The sequence below is a fragment of the Gossypium hirsutum genome, chromosome A07 (genome assembly GCF_007990345.1).
Source record: "Gossypium hirsutum isolate 1008001.06 chromosome A07, Gossypium_hirsutum_v2.1, whole genome shotgun sequence".
In the NCBI taxonomy this organism is placed as follows: Eukaryota; Viridiplantae; Streptophyta; class Magnoliopsida; order Malvales; family Malvaceae; genus Gossypium; species Gossypium hirsutum.
This window is the reverse complement of record NC_053430.1, coordinates 33,455,921-33,481,498: the sequence shown is the minus strand read 5'-3', so window position 1 is coordinate 33,481,498 and position 25,578 is coordinate 33,455,921. Positions and strand designations below refer to the sequence as shown.

Sequence of the window (25,578 nt, the reverse complement as noted above, 5' to 3'; positions counted from 1 at the left end):
CAGGTATTAGGAGACCTAAAATCGAGGCACAAAAATTTGAGCTGAAGCCAGTCATGATCCAGATGCTTCAAATAGTGAGCCAATTTAGTGGAATGCCTACTGAAGATCCTCACATTCACCTTAGATTATTTATGAGGTGAATGATTCCTTCAAGTTAACTGGAGTACTTGAAGATGCACTAAGATTAAAATTGTTCCCATACTTACTAAGGGATATTGCTCGAGCCTGGTTGAACTCATTGCCACCAGATTCAAGTACCACATAGCAAGAGTTAGCAGAACATTTTCTTATGAAATATTTCCCACCTAGCAAGAATGTTAAATTGTGAAACGAGATCACAACCTTCCAACAGATGGATGACGAGTTATTGTATGAGGTGTGGGAAAGATTTAAAAAATTGTTACGAAAATGTCCTCATCATGGAATCCCGCATTGCATCCAATTAAAGACTTTTTATAACGGTCTTAATGCTCATACGAGGATGGTAGTATATGCTTCTACCAATGGTGCTATCCTTTCTAAGTCTTATAACGAGACTTATGAAATTATTGAGAGAATTGCTAGCAACGATTACCAGTGGCCAACCAATCGAGCAACTTCGAGACGAGTCGTGGGAGTACATGAAGTGGGCGCCCTCACTTTACTTGTAGCTCAGGTATCTTCAATATCCACAATCCTTAATAATTTTACTACTAATAGGTTTAACAATGTTGCAGCTCGATTGGTAGGGGAGATGACCTCTTCATCTTCATCTCCTTCACATTCACCTTTTCCCTCGAAAACAACATTCTCACTTTTATCCACAAGTAGAAGGAGGAAAGAAAACTTTACTTCCCCATTCTTGTACAAAGGACTCCTAACTTATGCTAGAAGGATTCCAGATGTCAGAGCCAACCTACACTTTAGCACAACATCTCATATCCATGTTTGCTAGATTTAAATGTTCATAAGCAACCTAAATAGCAAGGATAGTACTATGGAGGATGAATTCCATACATTGGACACACCAACATGAGCATCAACAATAGTTTTCTTAAATTTCTTCTCATATTCAAGGTAAACAAATGCCAACCAATACTCCTTCTCAGCAGCTTCATTCTCTAAGTGAGTTTTCTCTCTTAATTTAGTCAACTTGATTTCAAAGTCCTCGACCCGCTTTGTGGTCTTCTTTTGCTTCATATCCTTCAGTTTGTGTTTGACCAACTTCTCCTTTAGTTCGTAGATTTTGATGAGCCTTTTTTTCTTTATTGTTTCAACAAACTTTTTAGCAAACTCTGATTACTCCTGCAATTTTTTAAATGGGAACATCATTTTTACACTTGTGATAGGTGGGCATCAATTTCTCTAGATCATATAATGTTTCTATCATAACTCCTATAGACTTATCTAAAAAAAATGCAGTCGGGCATGCTCTTGAATTTAAGCCATCAATGGTCCCAACAACCTTGAAGGAGTACTTATTTTGGCAACTTCAACCAACAGTTTACCAATGGTATTCTAAGTAATTGGGATAACTTTCTTTGCACAAAATAAAAATTCAATCTTGGGGATATAATCATGCCATTTAAATTAAGCATGATCTTTAATCACTAACTTTTCTATGAACCAAGAATGTGTGGTCCTAATTAAGTAGGCTTTCTTGAGGGTGGATGAGGAAACATAATCATGCGTTGGCTTGACAAAGGTGACATAATATAAGAAACTGTAGTAGAAGCAAAAGATAACCGAACAAGAGGTGGCTAAGTACTAGATAAACCTACTGGTATAGTAATACTAGCAACAAATGTAGGAAAAAAACCTGTCGTGCTAGCAGGAATTTTAAAAGGTGTAGTACTGGAGGTTGGTTCATTACTCTTAAAAACAATAACCTCCTTCTTTCCTTTAGTTTTCCTCTCTTTCTCATGTTGTTCTTTCTCTTGAAGAACAATGATTTTCTGTCTCTTACGAGACTACTAGTCCCTTGAAGAAGAAGAAGAACCTCACATTTTATCTATTCCAAACATCCTACTCATAGCAATACCACTGAAATCCATACTTTCTAAAGTACTTGCAAATTTGTAAAGATGAATTAAATTCAATTTTTCATAACGTAAAAAGTTTTGTTAAAAACTACACAAACTAGAACTATTACTAAGGCTTTCGTTAGAGCTACTAGGGATAACCAAAATTTACAATTCATAAATTCTTTCATAGATGGATAGTATATACCAAGTGAGGTAGGAATTTCATCATTTGAAAAGGACACGTTTATTACCAAAGTCCTGGAATTTTCCTTCATGGAGTAAATTTCCTCACCTTAATTGGTAGCAGCAACCTCTCTAACACATGCATGACTAGAGGAAATGTCAATACTATTATCAACTTTATTCGTAACAATAGAGGTTTCTTTTGAGGCCTTACCACAGATAATTCTATATTTTGGCACTTTATATTTCCAAGAAAGTTTTGGGTACTTACAAAAAGCGCTAAAAAATCCCTTCGATTCATCAAATACTCCAAGCAAAAATTTTCCTATATTATCAACTGTGTTATAAGGCCAGGCTTGATTATTTGTAAGCCAAGTTTCTTCTTTTACATCATCCAATTCTACACCATCTATGCTTACATCATTTGGTCTCCAACCCTCCAAACAATACAAGAACCCATCATTTGGTCTCCTACCCTCCAAACAATACAAGAACCCATTTTTCATAGTCATTGTCTCTTTAATAGACAATGAACAACATTGTCGATACTTTTTATATTGAGCCTTTGTAGTATTACTTTCCAAAAGCGAAATCCTCTTGCATTACTTAGCGATGGGCAATACCCATTCCATTGGAAACTCAAAATCTCCACTATTTTGTCTTACAAAAATTAACTTTTTTTATCAAAATAAAGATTACTAGAGGCTATTTTTTTAGAATAGGCTAATGTTGAGCATGTGCTTTAAAATATGTCATATCCTCATTGATGTGACTATACACTGAATGAGAAAAGTATATCATCTTTTAAAAATATGCCCTAGAACAAGGTGATGTCCCATTAACACATTCTTGAAAAACAAGTACAAGGGTTAAGGAACCCCACCTCAAATAAGTGTAATGGCAAAAATATTCCTCTCCTGTGACCAAGCTCTTTAACATCACTTAAACACCTAGGTCACTGAGAATAAAAAATTCAAACTTAGGTTTTTTCAATTCTAACCCTCTTGTAGTTAGAATCAACTTCATTAAATCATACTCAATGTGACATGGAAAAGTATCTACCTCAATGGAGGTATCAATGTCTCTATGTTTAGCCTGTCAGCCCTGCTCAAATCTTTTATTTCTCTTTTAATGTCCCTCCTAAATCTTCCTTTTTACCAACCCTTCTCCTAGTATATTTACTCCCACTCCTATGTCTTCATACATCCTTACCCACAATTTCAAAACTTATAACAAACATTAGATCCTTAGACCAAAAAGATACAAAAAGCACACAAAATATGTACCATTAACTCAAAAATAAAACAAAAATAAAAAAAAATAGCTAGATGCTTATCAAAATAAGCCTACACAATCAGACAAAATCCTTCACCAAATTGAAAGAACTCCATAAAATTTCAAAAATAAAGCACAAGAAAATGTTTCAAAACAAAATAAGTTATTTCACCAAAACCCTCTCCTTATTTATAATTTTTTTTTTTGAAACATTTCCTATAAGTCTATCATCTTATCCACCATTCCATATAACCACTCACATGCATCCAACATAAAAAATTCAAGATTATTGTTAAATCAAAAAAAAATGATGCACCCCACCAGTCTAACAAACATGTGACTTGTAACAGCCCGTTTTCAATGAAATTGGAACAAGTTTTAGGAACACATATTTGAGGTCAGAATAAAATTTATTTTAATATTATTTTATGGTCTACATTATGATATAAATATCGTATAAAAATTTTGTTAAGAAATTTTACCAATTACATGTCTAATTTGATGAAAAGGACCAAATTGCACAAAGTGTAAAAGTTGAATTCTAGTAGCTTAAGGTATCAAATAGCTATGAAATTTAAAATTGGAGGTCCTTATATGGAAAATAGACCATTTTGAGGAGTCAGTAGATAAGGATGATTATTCATCATTGGAAATTAAGAAATTATTAAGGTTAATTTTGGAAAGATGATAAAATAATGATGATAAATGAAATAAATAATTAAAATATAATCATTTTCATCATCTTTCCTAAAAAAAAATACATGGAAACCCTAGCCATGGATGTTGAGTTCAAGTAAGCTATTTTTTTTCTTAATTAGGTATGTATTTTTGTCCCGTTTTTAATGATTTTTATGTTTCTGAGATCGTAATAGCTTAATCTAGCTATCTCGGGGATTAATTTGCAAAACTATTAAAGTGTTAGGGTTTTTCCATGGATGAGTATAGTTAAATTATAAAGTTTTATGGTAGAAAATGAAAGGTTGTTGATAGATAAACAACTTTCGTAAAGAGAATTTTGATGAAATTATGATCTAGGGACTAAATTGAGAAGATGGAAAATTAATGGAAAAATTCTAAATTTTATGAAATACATGAGCTACTATTGTTATATATGAAAATCCGTTAGGCTTGGAATAAGGATTAAATTGTATGAATTTCATTTTCTGAGCTTAGGGACAAAATTGTAATTAATTAAAGTATAGGGGCAAAATAATAATTTTTCCAAAGATGTGTATTGGACTGAATTGAATGAGAATTGTATTAACTTGAGCTAAATTCATTCGTATAGATCTAGATAGACCTAGTACGGAATTGGATCGAGGAAAAGAAAAAGTATCGGATTAGTAGCTTACTGTAATAGTCCATTTTTCAGTAGTGTCGAAAAAAGTGGTTTCGAGGCCACCAAATCCGACGAGTAAGTTCTTAAATATCATATTTAATATTTACAAGTTAATTGTGATTTTAAAAAGGTTTTTGATATTGTGATTTTTGCTTTATAAGCGATTTATTAAGTTCAAGTGGTATGACCCTAAAGTCAAGTGGTTTTAGAAATTGAGGTATCGGGACCTCATTTTTTATAAATTGAGTCATAAATATTTTTATAAATATTTACGGAGTGTAATTAAGGTGTTATTAAAGTTTTGTTGAAAAATTTTATTGTTTTGATAGTTAATTAAGCAAAAAGGACTAAATCGCATAAAGTGCAAAAGTTTTGTTCTATAAGCTAAAAGTATTAAATAGCTATATAACTTTAAATTTGAAGTCCTTATATGGTAAATAAACTATTAAAGGTTATAGTGGATGTGCATGGCTTGGCATTAGTGTAATTTTTAAAGTTAGGTAAGGGTAAAATAGTAATTTGATTATTGAATTAAATAAAATAGAAACCAAAATATCATCATTTTGGTGTCTTCTTCAAGCATGGAACGAAAAAAATGAAGCCATTGATGCTGGAAAATTTCAGCGATGTTTATTCCTTACATATCAAGATCGAGTGGAAAATAAAAGAAAATGAAAAATTACCAAAATGCCCCTAAATTTTGGTATTTTTGCAATTTAGCCAGGTAAGTTCGTATAGTTAAACTTTAATATTTATTTATTAAATTGATGAATGATATTATCTATTTATTCATATCTACTATTGAAAATAAAATTATTGTTGAATTATGAAATTGAATTAAATGTTCAAAATAAGTACAACGCAGGATTGGGTACAATCGTTTTATGGCAAAGGATGAATTGACGGATAAGACCATGGTTGGACCATGGCAATGTTTATATATAAGACCATAGCTGGGCTATGGCATTTTAACGAAAATACCATAACTGAGTTATGGCAATACAAATGTAAGACCATGGCAAGGCCATGGCAATGCATGTGTAAGACCATAGTTGGACTATGGCACAAGGAAAATGATGTACTCATATCCGTAAGCCGTTCTCAGATTTGGAAAAACTTGGTAAGTGACATATGAAATTAATATTGAAAGACTTATGGTTATTATTAGTATTGATCTGAAATAAGTGTATCCATCGATATTTAAATGATTCAAAAAGGCACAGTTCAGTTATGAGGCTATATGAGTTCGATACCAACTGGAACAGGTATTTACGTGAATTACATGGAAATGATTTATATATTGATATATTGAAATGGATGATATATGTATATGATGAAACGGTGAGATAATGATATGTATCATGACATGTACACATATGAATATCTTTGTTGTGTTGATACATGATAATTATGCAAGTTGAGACGAGTAATAAACTCAAGGGTGACGTGTTGAGAAAATAAGGTTATCAAAGTTAAATTTATATAAAATGTGTTCAAATATGCTAACTTATGTTACTGTTTGATGCTTAGCAAGTGCCAAGCTACTGGTTGAATGGTATTATGTTTACTTATAAGTTGCATTGAAATGGTAAGTACTCAAATGAAAATATGCTCGTACTCATGAAAAAGTGGTAAGATTTAAAGTATGCAATTTCTTATGAAATGGCTTATTATGTGATTAATTCAAAAAGGATTATGTTTAACTGCACTAGCTTGTGGCTATGGTTGAATTATATGCTTATGTCTTATGTGTTATGCATATGGAACGGGTGTGGAAAGAAATGAAATGCAAATGAAAATAAAGAAATTTGGAAGAGTTTAAAGTTGTTTAAAATCCTACTATGCTAGAGATAATACGTATAAGTGATACTGTAGATTTACTCATTTTGTGAGTTGTTGAATTTGGTTTCATAAATCGTGTGGTATCAGTATATGATTATTCTTGATATGTATAAATCTCATATTGGAAATGGGTTGATCTGATTAAAGTTTATATGAACTTACTAAGCATTCATTGCTTACATAGTTATTTTTCTTTACTTTTCAGACTATCAGAAGCTCAATCGGGTTGGAAGCTCGTCGGAGATTTATCACACTATCTAGCGATTATATCAGTATATGTTGATGTCTTGGTTAAGGTTATAATGGCATATATAGGTATTCTGATTAATATTGGTCTATGTGTTTGAATGTTGAAATGGCCATTTGACTTGGTTGAGTTTTGGTATATTGATTGTATAGTGGCAAAGTTTGGCATGTATATAAGTAGCCTTGTTATGGTTAATGTTTGGCTTGTCTGTTTGAATGATAAAAGATGAAATGGTAGTTGAATATGCATGTGCTTTATGATATGCGGTATATATGGTGATTTGGTACCTTGTTATGTATAAGTATTTTAGTTAACTAATATTAGTTAAAGAATGACATTTTGGTACCAAATGGGTTGTGTTTTGGTAAGTAATATTTATGGTATGTATGGGTGAAAATCAAATTAGAAGTTAGTTGTTTATTTTGACCAAATGGAGTACTTGGTGGTACATGTTTATAAGTTGTTATTTGAGATGCCTATGTACATATTGGTTGAGTGTGGTTATACTATTTGTATAAAGCTAGATTATGCATGATTTTGGTGCCTTACTATGGTGGTATACATGTGCATTTTTTACTGTAAGTACATGCTTTGTTGGGTGAGAAAAATTATTTGTAAAATAGTCTATTTTCGTCCACATGAGCAGAGACAAGGGCATGTGTTTCAGTCGTGTGTGAAACACGGCTAGGCAGCACGGTCGTAAGTCCTTTGTAGTTTTCAAAGGGTACACAGCCTGGCACATGGGCATGTGGTTTGGTCGTGTGACTCAAGTCAGTGAGTTACACAGGCACGGACACGGGCTGGGACACGGCTGTGTGTCCCTATTTCGAATGCCTATACGACCGAAGACACAGGCATGTCTCTTGACCTTGTGACCCCTGCAGTTCGTAAATTTCATCTTTTCCCTTAAATTTTTATATGTTTCTGATTTAGTCCTGATTTGTTTATAATGTATTTTTAGGGCCTCGAAGGCTCGTATAAGGGACAATATGTATACTATTGATTGGTTTTGCTGTAATTGATGATATGAATTAAATGTTTTAAAATTTTGATAGTTTTGAAATGTAAACTTTGGTAATGCTCCGTAGCCCTATTCCGACGTCGGATACAAGTTAGGGGTGTTATACTTACAAATCTATGTATACTTGTCAAAGTAGTTCATGTAACTAAATTGTATATTTATATGTTTAAATTGAATGATATGCATGTGAAATGTATAATTGCCATGTATAAGTATTGTTCACATATCTGACAAGTACTAAGTCCCATTTGAACTTTGGAAATTTGATGGATGCAAATGGCATGTCATTAAGTGTTCTCAATCTGCATATGTTGTGGACACACCACAGCTCACAAGAGCGTCCCGTTATTTAGCTCTTATAAGCATCCTATTATTTAGCTCTTATAAACATCCCGTTATATGGCTCTCATGAGCTTCCCAATATTTGGCTCTCATAAGCTTCTCGATTAATGGCTCTCTTGAGCTTTACATTTATGGCTCGTATGAGCTTTCTGATAATTAGCTCGCAAGAGCTTCCCGTCATACAGCTCACATGAGCTTCCCATTACATGACTCGGAAGAGCTTTCCGATTACATGCTCTATAGGCATACTTGTATATTAATTGACGGATTACAAATTTGTACACTTCATGTGTACTACCCGTGTATCCAACGATATTTTAAATGGTTCAACGAGCAAAGTTCTGATATGAGACAATATGAATTCAAGATGAATTATTACGGGTATATACTTGAAATACAGGGATATGATTTGTACATTTTATATGGACACATGATGTGGAAAGTATATGTATATGGAAATTTGATTATTGTTGAGCTCATACATGTTTCTTGATATTCATATGAAATACATGACTAACATGGTTGATGAGGATAAGTGTTTAGGCTATTGGACAAATTGCTTTGGATATATCTTGTTTGCTTATCTTAAATGTGAATAAATGGTAAATTAAACTCCATGTTATACGAACTTACTAAGCTTAAATGCTTACTCTGTTTTATTTCCCTATTTTACAGTAACTCGGAAGCTCGTTAAGGTTGGAAGCTAGTCGGAGCTACATCACACTATCCATCAGCCCATTTCGGTATATATAGTAAATTCATTTTGGTTATAATGGCATGTATAGGTTCATTTGGCCAATGATGGCAAACAATTGTTTTGTTGTGATTAGTCATTTGAATGGCTTGAATTTGATGTATATATATGTGGCATTATCATATTTAATGTGTGCTTGGTATGGTTGAATGATGGATAATTCATAAGCATATTGATGGTTGGATTGGATTGGTATATTAGATATAAATATGCTTATATGTGTATTTGGTTAATTTGGTAAGTAGGGATTCTTGGATATATGTGATCATATGTTATGTTTAAGACTTGAGTTTGGCTTGTTTTAAGTAGTTTTATATGGTTTGATGATGTGCAAAAGTGTTTATATAGGTTGAAGACAATTTGGGTGAGAAATGTGGTTAGAAAAATTGTCTATTTCGTCCACACAAGCGTGTGTCTCAGCCATGTGTGACACAGGGCCAGGTAACATGGTCGTGTGTCCCCTGTATCTTTTAATTAGTGTAAAATAGAATGCTCACACGGCCTAGTACATGAGCGTGTGGCTTAGCCTTGTGACCTAAGTCAGAGAGCTCATAAGTTTGGACACGGGCTGGGACACGGCCGTGTATCCCTATTTCCAATGTCTACACGGCCTGAGACACGGGCGTGTCTCTTGACCGTGTGAGACACACGGCCTGGCCACACAGGCGTGTATTCCCTACACCTTTGAAAATTTTTAATGTTTTCCGAAAAATTCCTTGAGTACTTAGTTTAGTTTCGATTTATTTCTAATATGTATTTTGGGCCTCAAGGCCTCACATAAGGGACAATATGATTGATTTTAATTTGTTTCTGATATGAATGCTAGTTGATATGAAATGTCTATTATTTGATCTGTAAATTTCAGTAATGCTCTATAACCCTGTTCTAGCAACAGATATGAATTAGAGGTGTTACATGACTCTGCAAGAATTCTAGCATTCCTTAACCACCCAAACATGAAAGGCGCCTCTTTCAAAACCTTATCATTAACCAAATGCACAATCCAACAAATCCTTCATACTTTACAAAAGAAAACCCTGCTACAATAACCCAAACGCAACTATGTTATAGTAATTACTATATGCCTTCAACTATGTTACAATAAAATTGCACCAAGTGCATATCCCGCCAATAGCCAAGTCTCATCACCTTTGCTAGCAACAAGAACCCAAGGACCTCTTGCCTCCTCTAGAGTGCACCGATTAATTATCATGCAGATCAAGAGAGAAATGTTGATGGAAGGATACTTAAACCAAAATATTATTATTCTGAACCTTGGAAATTTAAAGGAAAAAAAAAATCTTATTCTAAATCCGATTATCTTAAAACATTAAAATTGATACTCTAAAAAAAATTTAAAAAAATTTTGACATTCTAAAATCAACTAAAGTCTTACCGATTAAGTCTTAACTCGATTGATATAAATATTGTTATTAATATAAGAAGATATAAATTTAAATCTGTTAAAGTGCATTATCTTCTAGTGTTTCAACTTTCGTCATTTTTGTTTAAATGCCTATATTCTTACTCTCAAATAAGCTTCATTCGCATATAATATAAGAACGAAATAATACCCAATCCCCAAGCTGACATATCAACATGTAGTGTAATATTATATTAATATCAGACAAATTTTCGATTATTAAGAAATTTTAAAGTTGAATTATAATTAAAACTGAGGTAACACCACATGTTGACACAAGATAAGATCCGAGATGCACTTTCCATGGCGATCGATCCTTCGAGAGCAATTGACACCACCATCGAGAATGTTACGAACCACCACATTTAAAGACTGAATTCCATGGACTTCATAGATTTCCACCTGTACTTTATCTTCCTTCACCAATTGTTTTGTCTTATCAATGGCCTTTGGAGATGCATCCGGAAGGACTGAGATCACACTCTTAACCCACTGGGGTGTTATGATAAGCTTCAGCATCTCAAAGTTCTGCGGACAGTGTGGGATGACGGAGAAGTTCAAGTCGTTTCCTTTATCTCCAGCCCTACTGTGGGCTATACTATAGAGTGGAATCTTTTGACTAGACTGAGCTGCTGAGAGGCTGATTTCCGATGACAAACCATATTCTAGGCAAGAGTTCTGCATATCTTCTAGTTGAAATGGTGGCAATGCCAGTTCAGCTGAAATGCAGGCCTTTGTAACATCTGCAAAGACATGTTCACTGACTTCTGTTTGCTTTGCCCCTATCCGCCAGAAAACATGTTCTCGACTGATCTAAGTAGAAAGGAAACAGATTACTTTGCATAAGCACATTCATAAACATGAATTCAATAGTTCGAACAACAACATGTTGGCCTGATTACAGTTTCAAGTTCAACATTAAGGATTTCAAGGACCAAGAATTTATTTAAAGGAAGAAGAGGGAACGGAGAGTACCAACTGTTTTTCCAGAAAAATTTCCTTCTTGACACCAGTGCTGCATGAGATGATAAACATAAACATCATAGGTTAGGCACAAAGATCATAGAGCCAAAGAAGAAACTCGCCATCCATGCGTACATGAATACAGCATATGAACCATTGGCATTATCCAGAACCAGGGAACTTTACACATTAACTATTGGCATTTAGTTCTTTGTACATGTATATGGTACATATCATAGATATAAAATTAGAAGGAAATATACCTGATACCACCACCGCCGGCCGGTCCATTTGTATATAATGCAGTAAACTCTTTAGCAAGTTGCTGTGTGTGTTTCTTCTCCTGGAACAGTCCATCCATGCGTAGCCGAATGTCTTCACTGGCTCTCCATGATGATAGATGGTTACCAATGCTGGTAGCTTTCAAGCTATCCAGTCCAATTATATAAGAAAGAACACAGGAACTGACACCAGGAAATGCCTCTTCCATCCATGACCTAACCTAATATATGAAGAAACAAAAGGGATACCAAGAGTCCAAAGGAAACAATGAGCAAAGTATTTCAAATGCTTTTAAAGACGATGATCAATATCAAAGAATGTCATTCAGAATCAGAGAGTAATAAACCATCAAACATTCTCTTTTACAGCAGACTTACAAGAAGTTCAGCAGCTTTTGCACGTTTGACACATTCATATCCTCCATATGATATCTCACCCCATCCTTTCCATCCACGGTGCTGGAAACAAGATAAATTAGAAAGCATAGAAACAACCTTAGAAGACATTAGACCCACTGAAGTAATATCTGTGACTAGAAAATAATTGAGATAACTAGAGGGAGGCGAGGGGGGGGACAGGAGCTGCAACGAGGTAACAATGGGGTTCCCTCAATCATAGAGTGAAGAGAGAATACATGCTTTATTCAAATACAGAAATATGGAAATTGACGCTTTGTTGAAATACCTACAAGCCATCTGCTGCAGGACTGAAGCAAATAATAAAAAAAAAAAGTCCTTTAAGCTAAATATTTCCTTCAGGATAGAAGGTTACCTTCGGAATCAACTGCAAAAGTTTATCAGGAACAGGATGAGCAGATGGCTTTGCACCAATACAGAGAACTTTAGATCTAGATAATGGCTGAAATGTAACACCCCGAAAATCAACTACCTGCAGTTACAAGAAGCCCATTTTTGTTTAGTTTTCCCCATCAGTGTAGTTTTAGGTACAAATATAAATTCAACTTACAACATCAGGTGTAATGTAAGCACTTGGATCTCCAACCTCATAAAGTAGTTGTTCAGCACAAGTGCCGAAATTTAAAATCCCGCCACTACCTTCTGCTTTCATGACACATATTTCCCCACTTGATGAAATTTCAGCATATGGCAGTGATAGATCCAGGAGATTTGGGAAAGACAAGTTTCGGTTCTTGTCCGCTAGATTGGAGAAAATGCAGCACAATGAAACCGAGTCAATCAAAATTCTCTATTTTAATCGACCTATTTCCGATGTTATCATAAAGACAGACAAAGCCTAACTAACCTGGATGCATGAAGTATCCCCCTGTGAGTTGACAACCACACTCTAGAAGGTGTCCTGCCAGAGATCCCTGTGCTAATAGCTCCAAGTCATCCCAATTCCAGCCCAGTTCGTAAACCTTATCAAAACCAATTATATAATTTTGATTAAATACATTAATGCTAGCCATAGCATAGCCTAAACATCAGCACACTGTCAAATATAATTATGATAACTAATGAATAGAACCATAATTGCGATAAGTAAAAGTAACCTAGAGAATTATACTAAGACTCAGAAAAGGGAAAACCTAAAGCCAAGTAATGAAAAGAAAGGTTAGATTTTCATACCATTGGTGCTAAGAATAGTGCGGCATCAGCGACCCTTGAAGTAATTAAAACATTTGGTTGGTATCTCTCTAGACATGCGACTATTGGGGCTGCTCCCAGATATGTGCTAACACCCTTCAAAGAATTAAACAAGATAGAGCTCAAGAGTTTGCATTTCTCATGAAATTTCATAACTAAAGATGAAAAAACGTACATGCAGATGAAAACCAGATCATTAATCCTTTTATCTAAAACCAAAAAGAAGATACAAAAGGCCAATGAACGGTACATGCAAAGGAGTACCAGATTCTTACACCTTCCATGTTAACCAGCTTCTCAGGCAAGGATCCTGAACCTGAATATTTAAAAATATTTCTCATTTGGAGTCCAAGAATATTGCTAAACACAATGAATGAAAATTCTGAATTGCACACAACAATATACTGACCATAGTTTCTAAAATGAAGATCATACAATTGTCAGTTATCTGAACTCACCAGCAAAATTCTCATACATGATTAACTTAAATTTAAAAGGGGCTAACTTGATGAGCATACCCGATTCATTAACAAAGACCTCATGAGCCACAGCAACAGACAAACGAATCCCAAGGCTGCTGGCAACTTCTAAAACCTTTTCTCGAGCACTGACCGGATCCACTATCCAGGAAAGAATCAATATGCTCAGTATGAAAAGAAAAGATCAAACACAACTTTGAACATCAGCACAAAGCATTTGGTGAAATTTGGCAGACAACTCAAAATTTGAAACGATGTTTTCAAATTCTCATACTTGCACCCATGTTGGTAATTATACAAGTTCCTCTATCCACAGCCAAAGGTAGTAGCAGAGACATCCATTCTGAAACTGGAAATTAAACATTTTAGAGAAAACCCAAAAATAAAACATAAATAAGCTTGAATTCAAAACAATTGAAAGCAACATAAACATACTATTAGAATCATAGCCATCACCGCCGGACGCCATAGCCTGGTATCGTTCTGCAAGAGTACGTTCTGCTAAACATTCAAGAACAATATAATTCAGCTCTTTGACTCTGTTAAGCAATTTTTTAGCTGCCATTGGCCGGTCACCACCGAACCCAGCTCCACAGCCAATATAAACTTTGTCTTTTCTTCTTTGAGGATTGATTCTCTGCAGTTTAACATACAACAATTCAATTCAGCCTCCGGAAACTACCTTGGATACTTGTTTCTAAAAACTGATAAATTAAGCTAACCGGCTTGATCAGGCAGTCATGAATTTCTTCGTAGGTCTGTTTTTCCATTGATATCTGTTGAAGATTCAGAAAACAAAACGAAGTTCACACCAAAAGCTACGCTATTATTGATTTACTGATGAATTCAGAAATTTACCTTAGATTCAAAGTAAAAGAGTTGAGAAATTGTCTCGCCGCCGAGTTTTCTTCTCCGCAATCTAAATTATAGCTCTCCCCTGTAATTAAACCGATCAGTTGCTTGATTAGAATCTGAAAAACGAAGTCTGGGTTCTTAATAATTATGATGATAACTAAATAAATACAATAAGATCAGGCAGGCAGGCAAGCTGGCAGGGCAGCGTCCTAAAATGGAAAATTTTTAAATTAATAAAAATAAAATTAACATTTAAAAATATTAAAAATTTAATTTAATTTTTAAAATTATAAATATATAAATTATTAAAATTATATTTTTGCTATCATAAAAATTATAATTTAACTTCTTGTTTTGAATTCGTCACTGAGATGAGGGTCGAGAAATTATTTACAACTAGAAGCCAAAATTGACACATTATCGGAGGGTCCCGCTTTGAACTTTGTTTTGGTGGTAGTAGATGGTTACTTATCCTTTGACCCGGATGAAACACGCGCCGCCTGTTTTCTTCTATTTCTCGGCTAGAAAATCCCAGTTAGAGAGTTCAATTAGTAATGTTGCATTGGTTTCATTTAACTTTTCTTTTAGTTGAAAAAGGTTTCTTTTGGACTTTCCGTCACTAATGCCTTGGAGGTAAGTTATGTTAACAAATCTACATGCAGAAAAGAGGGAAAACGACTTGCTTACTGTTATGGATTCAGCTCATTTACTGGGTGAGGGAGGAAACAGATATAATAAACGAAGAAGGTAGATTGCTGAGTGCCAAGCGGCTAGCTGGGTTCATCAATATTCTCTCCTACTAAGAAGCTATATATAGAAACCTCACCTCACTTTGCTCGAGTAGAGACTTTGTTAATGGTCCACCTGGTCAAATTCCGTTCCTTTAATAAGAGTCAGTTTAACATTATTTTTAAAAAATATTTTTATCTTGAAAATATTTATTAAGATAAAAGCATTTTTAATTTATTTTTTTAGCTAAATACTTTTTTTAGCTAAAAATAAAAATAAAAAACTTTAGCTTTTATTTAAAAATGCTTTTTGACTCAAAAACATTTTTAATAAGCAATGTTAAAAAGGTCTAAGTGTAAAATTTTCATAAAATCTCCTAGTAAGACTTATTGATTTATCATTATATAAATTTTAAAAATTCAACGATGTAACATATGACTCATGAGATACATACCAGGTACTAAAATTGATATTGCTAAGTGTGTATGATGGATGATAATAAAATAAAAATTCGAATTAGTACAAATATATAAAATTAATCCAAATATTATACAATTTTACAAAAATAGAGTAAACATGGTTCCTTCTTGTGTAACTATTTTCAAGGATTTTTATGATAGCGGATTTGGGCAACCGTGGCTCACTATATGTTGAGTATTGTTGAAGATACTCTCTAAAAGCACCAAAGCCATTCCCTACCACCAGCAACCGTACGGATGAATAGGGTATCTCAATTCTTGACCGGAATTTTTAAGCACAGTGATTTATTTAAATAATTATTTTTAATTAGAATATAAACTCTATTTTAAAGTGACCAAAAGTATAATTTAAGGAAAAAAAACATAAAAATGCAGCTATCCAGATTAAACAATTAACTCAAAATAAAATTAAAATTAAGTTAAAAAGTCTTAAGTGAAAATAAATTTAAGGCTTTTTTTCGCGAGCAAGTCATGCCTTTTGTGCATGTTTGGGATTGCTTTGTTAATTTTTTCTAATTGATTTTCTTCTTTTCGGGAGCATGCCTTTGTGCATGCTTAGTACTGCTTTGTCAATTTATCCTCATTGTTTGCTTTTATCTTATTATGTTGTTTTATTGTTTTGTTTGTTATGGAGTCAGACTTTCAGATCCTTCCCTTGAAGGAAAAAGAAGAAGCCAAACTGGTGATTAACGTGGAAAATGTGTTGGAGGATGACATCAACTATGATCTTTCTTTCTTTTTTTTTGGCAAAGTTTTGGGGAATAGTTCACTAATTTTGCTGCGATAGGCATACTCTATTATTTAACCTATTGGTTTGGGGACCTTTATCTTATTAAGTTCTATCATTTTGTAGATCTTAAAAAGATGATTTCAAGAGGTCCATGATTGTTTAGTAATTGTTTATTACTTATCTATCAGTTAGCTAAGGGTGAGAACCCTGAAAATATTGAGTTTTCATTTGTCAATTTTTGGGTCCAAGTTCATAACTTGCCCCCAAGGTTAGCATCTATTAATCTTGCTAAAAGCCTAAGAGGTCTTATAGGAACTTCTCTAAACTATGACGCAAGTAACAAAGGGAATGTGTTTAATAGTTTTATGCACATTCACGTCCTGCTTGACATAAGAGAATCATTGATGAGAAAGAAAAAGATTCAAAGACAAATGGACAATGTTTTGATGATTTCTTTCAGCTATGAATTGGTTTGCTATCTGTGTTGTCGAATGGGCCATGGTGAAACAAGTTGTTGTAAATTTTTGGATATGTGGGATGGAGTGGTTGTTAGGGAATGGCCCGAAGAAATTACAACTGAGTTTTGTCGGTAAATGAGGGGATCGTTGGTGCAATAGAGACTCACTCTAGAGTTTAAGTCAACTAGTCTTATTTTCCTCAATCACAAGTTATTATAGCAAGGTGGGCGGGTTTGGAGAAACTGCCTATCTATCTCCCTCTTCTATCTCTGGTCATTCGTTATAAGCCGATCTCTTAAAAGGGACCTACCAGGAGCCATGAATTGTTTATCTTGGAACTGTCGAGGTTTGGGCAACCGGCGTACGGTTTTATCTCTGAAGGAGGTGATAAATTCTAATAAGCTCAAGTTTGTTTTTCTTATAGAAACTTTAGTTCATTACAAAAAAAAGAACAAAAATACGTATTGCTCTTCAGTCTGATAATTGCTTTTATGTAGATAAAATTGGTAGTAATGGGAGCTTGGCTTTTTTATGGAATTCCAATGTCAACACTACTATCACAGTCTACTCTAGCAACTATACTAATGTAATTATTGAGTCCTTCGAGTAAGTCCGACGACAGTTAACTAGTTGTTATAGGTTTCAAGAAGTTAGTAGAAATGATTAGTTGTGTCCGGTTAATTTGTGATGTTTAAGAACTTGTGTTCTGTCACCTAGCTTGGCATCTCTGCACTAACACAAGTTAGTTTGTGTTTACATGGCACTAATACCTAATTCGATGGTGACATGTGGCAACCTCTCAATATGCGACGTGACAGACATAAATTTTAAAAATTAAAAAACTTTAAAAATTTTAATTAATTAAAAAATATGTAATTTTTCATATCAAGAATGAACATGGACAAATGGTTATCTAGATATATATACATTTGTACACCTATTTGTCTAAATTCATTTCAAATATATATTTTTGTAAGTTTATATTTTTTAAATTTTTTTATAAAGTACCAGATTATCTATATTATTATTTTGAAATTAAAAAAATATATTTTAAAAAAATAAAATAATTAAATTAATAAAAATATAAAAAATCACATTAAGAATGAACCTAGATAAGTTAATGTCTAAATTAAAATGCATCTAGACAACCATATATCTAAATTCATTGTTGATGTGCTTTTTAGTTCTTTTATATTTTTTATTTATTTTATAATTTTATAAAATTTTATATAGATTATAGATTTTTATATATTTTTCAAAATATTATACGCTTTTTATATTTTTTTAATTGTATATATTTTTCTATTTTTATAAATTAATATTTTATATATATTTATAATAATAATCTAACAACTGATATTTTATATAACAAAATTTAAAATATATAAACTTACTAAAAAATATATAGAATGAATCTAGAAAAATGGGTGTCTAGGTTCATATTAGACGTGAGCATGGGTCGGGCCACTCGGCCCGGCCCGATGGCGCGCCCGAAATGTGACAGGGTTTGGGCAAAAATATAGGTTTGAAAAATGGGTTTGGACAAAAAAATAAGGCCAGTTTAAAAAATGGGCAAGGCCTCGGGTAAGACATTTTTGGCCCGGGCCCAAATTCACTAAAGGACAAAAAAAATTTAATTTTTTTAAATATTATTTTCTTGTTATTTTCTCCCTATTTTGCTACCATTTTGCTATTATGTTGCTTCTATTTTGTTGTTATTGTTTGGATATTGTATAAAACTTATTTTATTGTTAATTTTGTTATTATTTTAAAGACATTTGTTAATTTTGTTATTATTTTAGAGACATTTGCTTATTAAGTTGCATCTATCTTAGTGTTATTTAAGTATACATATTTTTTTAAATTTATTTTCAATTTGTTGGGAAATATTTATTTTGATGTTTTTAGTATTTCTGATATATTATATATATTTTAAAATTACATAAAAATAATATAAAAATTAATATGGGTGGGTCAGGTTGGGCCCGAGTTTTAGCATTTTTATCCGGGTCAAGCTTAGGCAAAATTTTAAGCTCATTTTTTGGGTCGAGCCCAGGCCTAACAAACGGGCCTGAATTTTTAGTCGAGTCCAGCCCGGTCCATGCTCACATCTAATTCATATGTATCTAGACAATTATTTGTCAAAGTTTATTGTTGATGTGATAAAAAAATTTTAAATTGACTTATATATTTTAAATATTTTTTAATTTCTTAGGTATTGCTCGCCAAATGGCATATTGAGAGGTTACTACGTGTTTCCATCAAATTGGCCACTAATGTCACGTCAATACAAATTTATGGTGGTATGGAGGTACCAACCTGAGTAACTGAATGCAAGTTTAAGTACCAACTAGATTAAAAAAAAGTTTAAACACCAACTATGTACTCTTGGATAAATTCAGGAGCAAAATATAGATGAAATAGAACAAAAAAGGGCAAAATGCACTGGTATGATAGGTATAAGATGGGAGTTTCAGCGAAATTGCAAGTATAGATTAAGGTTTTGATTTAGGTTAAAATATATTTAAAGTTGTTATATTCAATGTACATTTAAAATTTAGTCCCTACTTTTATTTTAAGGAATTTAGTCTAAGTTTATAAAATTTAAATGAAAGTCTAATTTAAGTTTGTCATAATGTTATTTAATTATATAGCTTTAAATTGAGTATTTTTTATTTTAAAATATCACACTACTGAATTAAACAATATATTTTAACGTTATTAACAATTAGACCAAAATCTTAAAATTTAAAAAATAAAGAAATTAAATTACAATAATAATAAAACCGAACTAGTTGATTGATACATTCGTCAGAAGCAAAACAAACGATGGATTGACCCCTATACCAAAATAATAATAAAAAGTTTGATTGAACTAAATTTTATAATTTTTTTAATACTTTAAATTTTATAATTATTTAATAATTTATTTAATTGAAATTGATTACACAATCCGACGCTTGCAAGTATATATTAACCTATATTAACCTTTGGATTTATTTTAAGAATGAAATTGACTACTCTATGGTACAATTGTTAGGCTTTCATCCACTTTGGAGTCCTACTGTTTAGGGGTTAACTGAACTAGATTAATATGAATTGAATTAATCAAAAAAAATTATCTTTTAACTGTTAATTGAATTGAATTATTTTTTTTCAAAAAATTAATCGAACCGAAATATTTCAGTTAATTAAGTTGATTAACCAATTTTTTTTTTGTTAAAGCAAATATAATATATATCAAAAATAAATAAATTGATAATATTTATTTGACTGAATTAATCAAATTAAAACTACATATAATTTGTATTATTAATTAACTAATAACTAAACTTTCAAAAAATCATTAACCGAGTTCTGATCGAATTAGATCAATTAATCGAATTAGATTAGTTCAATTAGGCTCCATTTGTTTGTCAGTAAAATATTTTCCGGAAAATGATTTCTGGAAAATGATTTACTTTTCTGGTGTTTGGATGAATCTGTGTAAAATATTTTCTGTTATTTGGCAGATTTCCTGAAAATATTTTTCGGAAAAGCTGTTTTAAGAAATTTATATATTTAAGAATTTATTATCTTTTCATTGTTTGATTGAGTTTATTATATATATATTAATAAATTTATATTTTAAATTGTTTTTACATATATTGCAATGATTTATTTATAAATAAATAAATCATTTTAAATATATAATAATGCTCAATTATTAAACTAGAATATTAACCGTCATAAATTGAAAACAACCAAAGTCAAATAAATCATTTGTAATTGTGTTATAAAAAAATAAAAAACAAGGATTGAATAATTATAAATTAGCTTCCAAACCACAATTAATACTAGAAATTAATAATATTATCCAAATGCATAATTAGTAGTACACCACATGATAACAACATTGTCCAAGTGCATAACTATTATTACACCACATTAAAAGTATCAATATCTTCAACCTTGAGAAAATTTTTGAAGCTAAATTTTTCTATGTTTCTTACTTTTAACTAAAAAAGCTTTTGCCTTATATTCATGACTCACTAGATAATCAAACACAAAACACAGGAAGTCATCATCAAATCCTTCTACCTCCATCGACATCACTTCTTCGTAAAGATGTAGTGTCTTATCCGCAGTAAATTGTTCCAAAGCATTAGCAATTTTGTCAAGTTGTTCACCCACAAATTTAATTTGTTCATCAACGAAACTTTCCCACAAATTTAATTTGTTCATCAACGAAACTTTCTTGAGCATTTTTTATTTTACGTTTGGTTGTGCCAGATGAAGATACATTTGTTCTTACCTCTTCAGTCTCTTCATTGTTGCAGTCTATAGGCACTGAATCTTGGTTATCATCATCCAAATCTATGTCAGCAAATGTTCTGGCAAAACTCCCTGTTGCTATATCTTTGCCAACAACCAAAGTCATTTCATCATAATGATCAATGCTTTTATTCAAAAATGGTTCATACTTCTTGTGTGCCTGTTGGATATTATACACAATTAGAATAATAAGTAAAAAACAATTGAAATATACTTAACATATATATACATATATTACCATTACTGCTGCATCATATGTCGCTCTATCACATGTGATCATTTTCATGTTATCATCTCATCCAAAACCACTTTCATCCCGAATTGTGCATATAATCTGCCACTGTTTTTTTACAGTCCTCAAATGATTTTCCACATGTTTCGCATCGCATTAGACTTGAAATTTTTTAGAAATAGCTTCAACAACTCGATTAATAGAAACTGTTTTGAAAGTATTAGAAGGCTTATTTCCTTTTTGGGCCTCCTCTGCTAGAATTTCAAGAAAAAGATGTTCCATCAGTTTTTTTCACTTGAATTGCTTGGAGGTCCCTTCTTTGTTGCTCTTACCCATTCTACATTAATAATTGTCATTGTCAATCATTTCAATATCCAACAAGCTTAAAACATAATAAATTCAATATCTAACAAGCTTGAAACATAATCAATATCTAACAAATTCAAGACATAATAATTTCAGAATCCAACAAACTAAAATTTCAATATCATTATCCAACCAACATTAACAAAAAAAAACAATTTTAATACTAAAACATATATAACATAAAAACAACAACCCTAAGCCCTAAACCTACCTAATATTTCTAGCCATATAATCAGTCCACATCGTTTGTGTAATTTAATCTCTCTTAGCAGACCATTCTCTTGCTTCTTCTTGCTCCGTAAGAGTTGATATTATCAAATCAGACTTAGGCTCCTCGTATAATCCTTGATTAAGTAAATCACTAGGATCAACTCCCATTATATGATTATGAATGATGCAACAAGCCAAAACTATATCTACTTGAGTTTAAAAATTCCAAAATGGTTTAGCATCTAATACACGAAAACATTTCTCCAAAATTCCAAAAACACGTTCAATAGTGATTCGCAATGATGAATAAAGAAGATTAAAGAGTTCCTTTGCATTTTCAGGCCCCTGAGTACTAAACTCTTTTAAATGATATCGAACACCACGATATTGGGTAATATATCTGTAAGCACTAAATTTTTGTCCGACTAGAGTTTGTTGTTTAATTTTCAAAATTTCAAAAAAAAAAAAATAATAATAAATTTTTTTTGAAAAATAAAAAAATTGCATTTTGACCCTTAAACTTTTCGTAAATTGTATTCTGACACCTAAACCTTTCCTAAATTTCATTTTGACCCCTAAACTTTATTTAAATTTCACTTCAACCTCTAAACTTTCTTTAAATTACAATTTGACCCTAAATTTTTAAAAATTGCACTTTAGCTCCGAAAGTTTTGCTGCATTTGTGATTTGGTCTTTCTGACAGATTACGTGATTTGGGGCACCCACTCCCCGAATTTTCAGGCCACAAGCATGGGTGGCTACTCCTTCTTCACCCACTACCTGCAAATAGCATAGGAAAAGAGCAAAAGGGTAGAAATAAAAAAGAAAAAACCATACCATAAAAGGGGGGTTATTTTTTTTCGAAAAAAAAGAAAAAAAGGAAGAAGAACAGAACACGATTGCAACACTCTCTCCTTCCCCTTTCTTCTCCAACCGTTTGAGCTCCTTCACCGCCGGCCATACCATCCTCGTGTCCAGTAGCTGACAACGCGCAAAGATGGGTGCTTAGCCCCTTTTCTAATGCGTTTGACGACCACATTTTCAAGATCCCAAAAGCATTGAAATATCCGAACCTATAACCGCCCTTTGCCTGATTTCATACGGTGCATACGGTGGCTGCTGGTGACGCGCATGGTCAAAAAAGAGGGAGGATCGGCAGCTTGAATTTTGGATTTTCTTTTTTTGCTGCTGGAACTTGTTTGTTGTGGGTTAATTTGTGTTTGGTGAAATGTTAAGTTAGTGAGATGGGTTAATTTGTGTTGGGTTTGAAATATTAAGTTAGTGGGTTGGTCTATGTTGGGCTTGGATTATTAAGTTAGTGGGTTGGGGTTGGTTTGTGTTGGGTTGAAGTAATTTGGATTTTGTATCTTTTATGTAGATTTTATTTTTAATTAGGCTAAGCAAAAATTGGTCTAAAAAAACAACAATAATAAAAAAATTAAATTTTAAAATGGTCGGGTCAACCCGACTCTATTTGCGGCAATCTGATCCGGTGAAGATCACCAACAAAGGCCCATTTCAACAGCCTGAGGAGAAAAGAGATTAATTTCAGTAACCCATAACATTGGGGCTTCGGTATATTCTTACCCTTTTTATTATTATTTACCTATTCTGAATTTAATATATATATATTTTATAACTATATTATGTGCATATTTCATATATATATCATGTATATATATATTTTTAATATCACATTATTCATACGTTTTTTATATTATCCCGTGTAAATACTTTCAATACTATATTATGCCTATATTTTCGTCTATATTAGATATATACTTTTAATACTCGATACTATTATTAAGAACATATTTTTGGTATATGTATCTATGTCTATATATATTATTCTTTTATTAATATTATTATCATTATTTTTTCCACTTTATATTATGTTATTTTTATTTATGTACATACTTTTGATTTTATTATGTATTTATTTTTAATATATATATGTATATATTTATGTAGTATTATAAATAGTCGTTTTTTATTTCTAATATGTATATACTATGTAAATATTTTAATACTATATTATGTATACATTTTTATATATTACGTATGTATATCTTTTTAATATTGTATTTTTATATATATAATGTATATATTTCTAATACTATATTACATTTTTACATATTATCTTATGTATATATTTTTAATGCTATATTATGTACATATTTTTAATACTATGTATACACCTTTTATTCCTATTATTACGTATATATTTTAATACATATATGTATATATTCAGATATCATTATTATTAATTTTTTATATTATTACTATTTTCAATATATGTTGTATATATTTTTTTAGTCTAGTATTATATGTTTTATACATATATGTTCACTACTATTTCATATTTGCGTTATTACTATTATTATCATGTTTAATACCATATGCACTACTATTGTTTTATGACTATTATTATCACATATACATCGTTAATGTTTTACATATTATTTGCTTCGTATACTCTTGACTTTTTATTATTATTTGCCTGTTCCGAATTTAGCTTATTAGATCACATCTTATTTCAACATCGATATTAGTTGTCTTTTTATTCATTTTTATTTCAATAAATAAAGCAACGCACCGATTTAACATTAAGTCGCCGATTTCATCGCTATGTTGGGTGAATATCAATTGGCTTGTGTAAAAAACAGAACATCCTTCTCAAAAGAAATCGAAATTATAAAAATTCTCGTGTGTTGATTGGATCATGATTAAATGTTACATTGAACTCGTGTTTTTGAAAATTAAGACAACACATGTTTAATGAGATACCAATTTTGGACGTCGCAGGGGTGCTAATACTTTCCCCGCGCGTAACCGACTTCCGAACCCTATTTCTTCTCTGGCTTTTAAACGTAGACCTAAACTCAGTCTTATTTTTGTTTAAAAAATAATTTTTTTTTAAAAAAAAAAGAGGATTTGTTAGGTGTCCAATCACACCTAAGAAAAAGGATCGGTGGCGACTCCCCTTTTTGATAAAATTGCAAGTCGGTTTTCAAATTTTCAAATAATCGCCTCAATTAGCGACCAAAGCAAATTTTTACGTCGCTACAGCTGGCGACTCCACTGGGGACCTCTTTTGAGAGTCTAGTCTGGAATTAAACTCGTGTTGTCAAAATTTTCAAAATTCCTTTTTCAAATTAATATTTATTCGTGATCCTGAAAATTTTGTTTTTGAAAACCATGCATTTGCATCATGTTGTAAATATTCTTCTAACTTGTTTTATCTTGTTGATTTTCAGCTCTAAATTTTTATGGCTTCAGTTTTTTAATCTAGTTTTTAAATAAAACGTAAAGGTTTGTGAGTTTCTCCCCACACACCGCGCACTTGCATTGTTGCATAACATGAGCTCTCTACCCGGACTCCGTCCGTTTAAGTGGAAGTAAACGCTATGCCTTCGTGAGTTAACTCGTCCCTCCGCATAGGCTA

At 32.0% G+C, this 25,578-nt stretch overlaps 1 protein-coding gene and 1 non-coding gene across 4 annotated transcripts; both read right to left on the bottom strand.

Moving 5' to 3' along the window:
• Positions 1-319: 319 nt before the first annotated feature.
• LOC121203844 (small nucleolar RNA R71) lies at positions 320-426 on the bottom strand. The gene has a single exon (XR_005898779.1). It is a non-coding gene; the product is annotated as a small nucleolar RNA R71 (small nucleolar RNA).
• A 10,167-nt stretch (positions 427-10,593) lies between these two features.
• Positions 10,594-15,321, bottom strand: LOC107952922 (uncharacterized). 3 transcript variants are annotated; one of them, XM_041118011.1, is made up of 15 exons: positions 15,303-15,321; positions 14,619-14,697; positions 14,483-14,536; positions 14,196-14,397; positions 14,035-14,109; positions 13,800-13,901; positions 13,557-13,597; positions 13,264-13,377; positions 12,938-13,052; positions 12,641-12,831; positions 12,446-12,562; positions 12,052-12,132; positions 11,656-11,894; positions 11,405-11,444; positions 10,594-11,242 (listed from the first exon to the last, which is right to left on the bottom strand). In XM_041118011.1, the coding sequence occupies exons 3-15, from the start codon at positions 14,528-14,530 to the stop codon at positions 10,676-10,678; spliced, it is 1,932 nt and encodes a 643-aa protein (XP_040973945.1). In that variant the 5' UTR covers positions 14,531-14,536; positions 14,619-14,697; positions 15,303-15,321; the 3' UTR covers positions 10,594-10,675. The 3 variants fall into 3 exon arrangements, with proteins under 3 accessions (XP_040973945.1, XP_016743616.2, XP_016743617.2); XM_016888127.2 differs by lacking the exon at positions 15,303-15,321 and adding an exon at positions 14,785-14,821; XM_016888128.2 differs by lacking the exon at positions 15,303-15,321 and having other exon boundaries at positions 12,677-12,831; positions 14,619-14,777.
• Between the last annotated feature and the right edge of the window lie 10,257 nt (positions 15,322-25,578).